Source organism: Ictalurus punctatus, chromosome 21 (genome assembly GCF_001660625.3).
Source record: "Ictalurus punctatus breed USDA103 chromosome 21, Coco_2.0, whole genome shotgun sequence".
Taxonomy (NCBI): domain Eukaryota; kingdom Metazoa; phylum Chordata; class Actinopteri; order Siluriformes; family Ictaluridae; genus Ictalurus; species Ictalurus punctatus.
The window spans coordinates 1365273-1371491 of NC_030436.2; the positions used below are offsets into that span (position 1 = coordinate 1365273).

General features: G+C 40.0%; 1 protein-coding gene across 1 annotated transcript in view; it reads right to left on the reverse strand.

The window, feature by feature from the left end:
* Positions 1–970, reverse strand: part of acad9 (acyl-CoA dehydrogenase family, member 9) — a 15932-nt gene extending 14962 nt beyond the window's left edge. Inside the window, exon 1 of the mRNA XM_017450491.3 lies at positions 702–970. Within this exon, the coding sequence (XP_017305980.1) occupies positions 702–872 (171 nt within the window). The 5' untranslated portion in view covers positions 873–970. The remainder of the gene's footprint in view (positions 1–701) is intronic.
* Between the last annotated feature and the right edge of the window lie 5249 nt (positions 971–6219).

A 6219-nucleotide genomic window follows, 5' to 3' on the forward strand; every position in this document is an offset into this window, starting at 1 on the left:
ACCTGAAACAATTCTCTGGAAATTTGGACAGCTGATGAGTGAAAATGTGCGGGGAAAACAAAACGACTCCTCTTAAGGTTACCGATTTGAAATATTAGCAAAAGCAAAAGATTACTAATGCAAAAAGTCAGTGAAAAGAACAGCAGCAGAAACATCTGGAAACTGCTGTGACTCAGAAATGAAGATGGTGATCATTTGTGCTGAGAGTGAAGGAATTTGTCAGAAAATACGGAAACCCTAAGAGGCCATGAAGTATTATTTTTTCCCCTTTCTTGTTTTTTCATGATTTCGACACAATAGAAGTAATCTCATCACAAGAAAGTCTTGTGAATGGGACTGGCATTACATGCATGTTGGTGTCTTCACCATTGCAATCATATGTTTAATAACTGATATAAAAATGTAATAAATTAATAATTCTGCAGAGATGGACTTTATGTTTTTCATTAAGAGAGAGAGGTGTCCCCTTCTCATGTGTCACACACTGAAGTAGAAGTTAACAATCACAGACAGACACACAGCTGTTTCAGCTTCAGTGAGTCCCTGACCTCCTAACTATAATAACAGCCAATCACAGCAAGCATTTAATAACACCAACAAAGTCTCAGTGGCTGAAAAGGAGCTAAACATTAAAGCTCAGTGAATTAATAATAACCCCATACACGTGCTACATTAATCCCGATATGTACTTTCTCACCCACCTTGTTCACTTTCCCTAGGAACAGATCTTTGGCGTAGGCTAAACTCCTTGAGCTCGACTGGATGCAGCGGTGAGGATGCTGAAAGCTCAGCTCTTTACCGGCTCGGGTTGACAGTAATGTCCTTCCAAGCTTAGCTGTTTTTAACAAAGCAAGGATTCTGTTCAGGTTCATTGTTTTGTACCTAACGTTTTATCTTCAGTTACCTCCAAAACGCAGGTTGTAGTTGTAACCAGTGAAACCTTTAACCTATATTCGTCGCACAAAGATGACGACATGATATTGCTTCGCGGACCATAGGGACATATGTTGTCGCTAGAGGGCAGTATTTGGTAAGGGGGGAAATTAAAAACCCGATTTGGTGACGGGAGCTTTAGGCAGGATTTTATCAGTTTTTGGCGTAATCATAATACGGGACTGGACCCCGTTCAGCCACAAATATTTATTATCCCTCAGCTTCTGCTTTGCGTCACGCTCGTGCTAAATAACACCCTTACCCGTCATAAAATCACCGTAACGCACGCGCCCGAGTGACGTGTTGCTATATGTGTGACGTTTATTTTTTAATAATATTCGCCATGAACACTTCTTACTAAGTAAGTAATAGTACTCTGTTAACAGTCAAATAATGAGACATGCTATGAACAGAACAATGACTGTAGTGTAATTGGTTTATTGATTTATATCCTGGTGCGCTCTTAAAGAGTTTAGTTAGGGGATTGTTCACAAAGGCTCAGCCAATCAGATTTGAGGGAACCCCCCCCCCCCCCCCCCCCCCCGTTTTATAAACTAGCATTAGCATTAGCATTGTGTACGGTCTGTTATGTCCAACCATGTGGAGCACAAAATTGCTCTGACTGACTTACTTTGGAAGTGTTGTGACAAACATGTTTGCTTTTCACCTTTCTATGCTCCATTTTGATAACTAAGTTATCCAAGAAAGTATTCTAAACAAACAAACAAACAATAAGAAAACAATAGTTAACTATTAAAACCATTACCAAATGGTTTCTATTCCGTAGTAGGCTGTATTAAGGATGTAGGTACTGAATGGTATCCACCAGACATAACATTCCACCAATAGAAGGCATCAAATTACCAGTAGAGATTCACAGGGACCAGTACAGATTCCATTAAAACCAGTACAATTCCCATTATAACCATTAAAACCATTGACGGTGGTGTGTTAAACCTCAGGTTCCCCAGTTGTGTGTTTTGTTTGTTCACTGGTTTGAAATCGTCAGTCAGTTATTCATTTATTCAGAGTGTAACCGAATTTGCATTAATTATATGAAAATTCATGTTACTAAACAGCAGTGTTATTTTGACTCAAAGATGTACATAAAGCGGATAATAATGTATTTTCTCTAGATTTAATTAATATGCAGTACAGTAAAAAATAGTTTATTTCTAATTAGTTGAGAAATTATGAAAAAGTATTGTGATTAATATTTAATGCATTATTTTATAACACACACACACACCCTAATTCAGCCGAGCATTCTGATTGGTTCTTCCCTTTTAATGACCGAGCGTAACCAGGATACGCTTGCTTTTTTTTTTTTAAAGAATTCTCCTGCTCACTCTCATTGGTCCTTTTCACCAGAAGTGAACAACCAATCAGATCGCATTTCTGAATTGCGTAGCCCATAGGACCTAGTGGAGCGCGTGTCCTTGAAGACCGGTCCTCAATCCTACGTATGTCGTAGTCGCCAGCGTAAAGTGAGATTGGAATGTTCGAGAATGTTTACCACCCACTACAACTCCGAGGGCCGAACAGGCACAAAGTGAACTAGTTTTGATGAGTGTGGAGATTGTGTCAGATTGTGATCAGAAAAGAGTCAGGAAGTCCATGTGAATTAGTTTTGAAGAGTGTGGAGTAGGCGAGTTGGGTTTAAGAGTCATTTTATCTTTGTGTTGTGATCAAAGGAAACGTGCCAACCTACTACTCGGACCAGGTGAATGAAAATTTCTAGATGAGCCAATTTAATAAACATTGAACCTAAACAGAAAGCTGAGTGTATTGTATGATATTTTACAGCTTATGAGAATATTTTGCGATGAAAGCCGAGGTGTCCACAGCTGTGAGCTTTATTACCACGCTACTGAGAGGAACAGGACTTCTGTCTGAAGAACAACTCCAACACTTCAGACATTCTCTGGAAGAGGCTTTAGGAGGTGACATTTAGTCTTTGTTCAGTCCACTTAACTGGTTTATTTTTCACTTTCACTGAAATGGACTAGTTACCTCCTGGTTCAAGGATGAGTCTCAGATGAACAATGTACTGTACACTGTACAGTGATTTCCCTTGCTATGAAGTCAAAGGGAAAAGCTTATCAGTATGACACTAAATTCAAGTATAATGAGTCTTTATTAGTCACATGTACATCACAGCACAGTGAAATCATTTTTTCTTCACATATCCCCTGCAATGTTAGGAGGTTGGGATCAGAGAGGGTTAAGGGCCTTGCTCAAGGGCCCAACAGTGGCAGCTTGGTAGTTCTGGGGCTTGAACCTCCGACCTTACGATCAGTAACCCAGAACCCGGCAGTGCTGGGGTTTGAACCCGAACCCTAGGCAGTAACTCCGAGCCTTAACCGTCAGGCCACCGCAGACATTTACTTTACGTCATCCAGCATTAGGCATATGTGTCTAATGAATGGCTTAAAAATGTTAGAAAAATCGGGGCAGTATAAACCTGTCGCAGACTAAAAATTTTTAAATAATTCTTTGGTTGTGAGTTGAGGTGGGCGTAATGTGAAATGCTCACTGATGGCTGATTTAGTGCCAAGTTCTGGCAGTGTCAACATTAAAAAAAAAAAAAAAAACTTTTTAAAATGAAATTCACATATGTAAACGATGCTCATCTATAACCCACCAAGAGAAAAATCGTGGGACAGCTTGCAGATCTGTCATTGGAGGATGTTCATTATATAATCTGACATGAAGAGCATACAGTGTATTGTTGCACAGTTTGTTACAGAATTTGCAGAGATTTGGGATCGTCATACAGTAGAGAAATCTTAAAATACTGCTGAAATCGAACAGTGCAAAACAGGCTTTAGAGTTTTAAGTCCCTGTGAAGTGCCTTGAAAGACACAGCGTTATTCGATGTGTTGACGTAATAGCCAGTTTTGTTTCAAATTTGTCTCGGACGACCAAATCGTGGCCAAAATCGTGCAGTGTGACCCCGGCTTAATACGCACTTGACGGTTAGTACTATGGACGCGAGCCTGAGCAATAACGACGTGTTGGATTCACTTGTGCAGGATTCAAGCTGTTTCCTTCTTAACCAGTGTACACTTGGAAAATGAATAAAAGGCGCGTGTTTGAACAGCCAAAGACACGGCTCAACGACGGCAACTTCGGCACGGTGTTTATAATGTTGGGGGCGGGGCACTTCGGATCCTTGAGAGCATTTATTTGGACAGAAAATCTAAAGAGAAGCCGAAGTGCAGGGCGATGTCATCAAAACTGTCAATACATCTCACTGCGAATGTTGTCATTGTTTGGCTTAGCGGTTAGCACATTCGCCTCACACCTCCAGGGTCGGGGTTTTGATTCCCACCGTGGTCCTGTGTGTGTGGAGTTTGCATGTTCTCCCCGTGCTGCGGGGGTTTCCTCCGGGTACTCCGGTTTCCTCCCCCAGTCCAAATACATGCATGGTAGTCTGATTGGCGTGTCTAAAGTGTCCGTAGTGTATGACTGGGTGTGTGAGTGTGTATGTGATGGATTGGTACCCTGTCCAGGGTGTACCCCGCCTTGTGCCCCATGCTCCCTGGGATAGACTCCAGGTTCCCCGCGACCCTGAAAAGGATAAGCGCTATAGAAGATGGATGGAAACTTACTGTAGCTTTGTATTTTAGTAAGCAATTCCAGAGTAACCTGGCAGTAGGAGTGAAGTTTTAATATGCACCATCAACAATTGACAGAAAAGGACCACTGCTTTTCAGATGTTGTTTTAGTGTTGGACCAGTCTCAGACACAATAGCAACACTGACACTGATATGTTGTGCTGTGAGTGTATCAGCCACAGAAGCATTGCTGGTGTTCAACACCCTGTGAACTGGCTGTTTTATTATGACTCACATTGTTGATCCATATTGTAGGTGTACAGTTATAGCTCATTTTTCATATACACTATGTTATTCGTACATTTTATTCGTCTCATTGTTTGACCATGTGGCTGCTATGTAATGCATTTAAACACCAATCCATGAACTAGCTTACTCTTTAAATATTTATCCTTTAAATATTTCCATCATTTTACAGATTGACATGCTAACATTGACAGAAATAAGGTTAACTATAAGTGGTGCAGAGTGTTAGTATATTAGTATAGTATAAATACCTTCTATATTTGAGCCTTTCTGTGAAACCAATACGGCGATTTACAGAAAGTCAGGACAAAGTTGTTTTAGTTACAGCCAAAAGACAGAAAGTTGAAACAGAAGGTGACGTTTTCCTCATGACTAGTATCTGAGCCTGACCTTTAGTTTTCTGCTGTGTTTTCTCTAAGGTCACACCAGAAGTGTGAATAAAACTCAGTTTCCTGCCATAGGCCATGGCTTTCAAGTGATAATGTCTGTTTCTGTCTTTTTCTGCAGTACAGAACTGAGATCATCAGTCAGACAAGAGCTGTTTTGATGGTCAGATCTCCTGCAGATCTCTCTCGCGCTCTCTCTCTCTCGCGCTCTCTCTCTCTCGCGCTCTCTCTTTCTCTCTCTCTCTCGCGCTCTCTCGCGCTCGCTCTCTCTCTCTCTCTCTCTCTCTCTCTCTCTCTCTCTCTCTCTCTCTCTCTCTCTCTCTCTTCTTTCTCTCTCTCTCTCTGACCTTGAGCATGCAGATACACAAGAACTGTGCAGATACTCTGCAACTATTCATTTTATGAGAGAGAGAAACAATACCATATGTACCATACTGATTTTCTGGAGTGTCCACAACTGCACAAATGATTTTGACTTTTGTTTCTAATTCTGAACAATACCACATTGATTTGGAAATTGAAGTGTTTAATGAATTAATTTAATACAGGAACCTCAGTAGATTTAATAATATATATATATATAATATATATATATAATATATATATATATATATATATATATATAATATATATATATATATATATATATATATATATATATATATATATATATATATATATATATATAGTTTTTTAAGCTGTCTACCACAGTATATTGAATTTCACCTTTAATTTACATCCAAATTGGGTGAATGGTGTAGGAATTACAGCACTTTATCCCCCCCACCCCAGACTAACATAATCATAAATTAAATTGTCAGGTTTAAAACTTGGTTGCAAATGATTTGTCTGGAACCCATAGACATCAGCAGATGCTGAGTTTCTTCCCTGGTGATGCTCTGGCAGGCCATTACTGCAGCTGTCCTCAGTTCTTGCTTGATCTTGGAGCATTTTGCCGTCAGTTTTGCCTTAAGCAATTGAAATGAATTCTCAGCTGGATTCAGCTTGGATTCAGACTTCCATCCATCCATTTT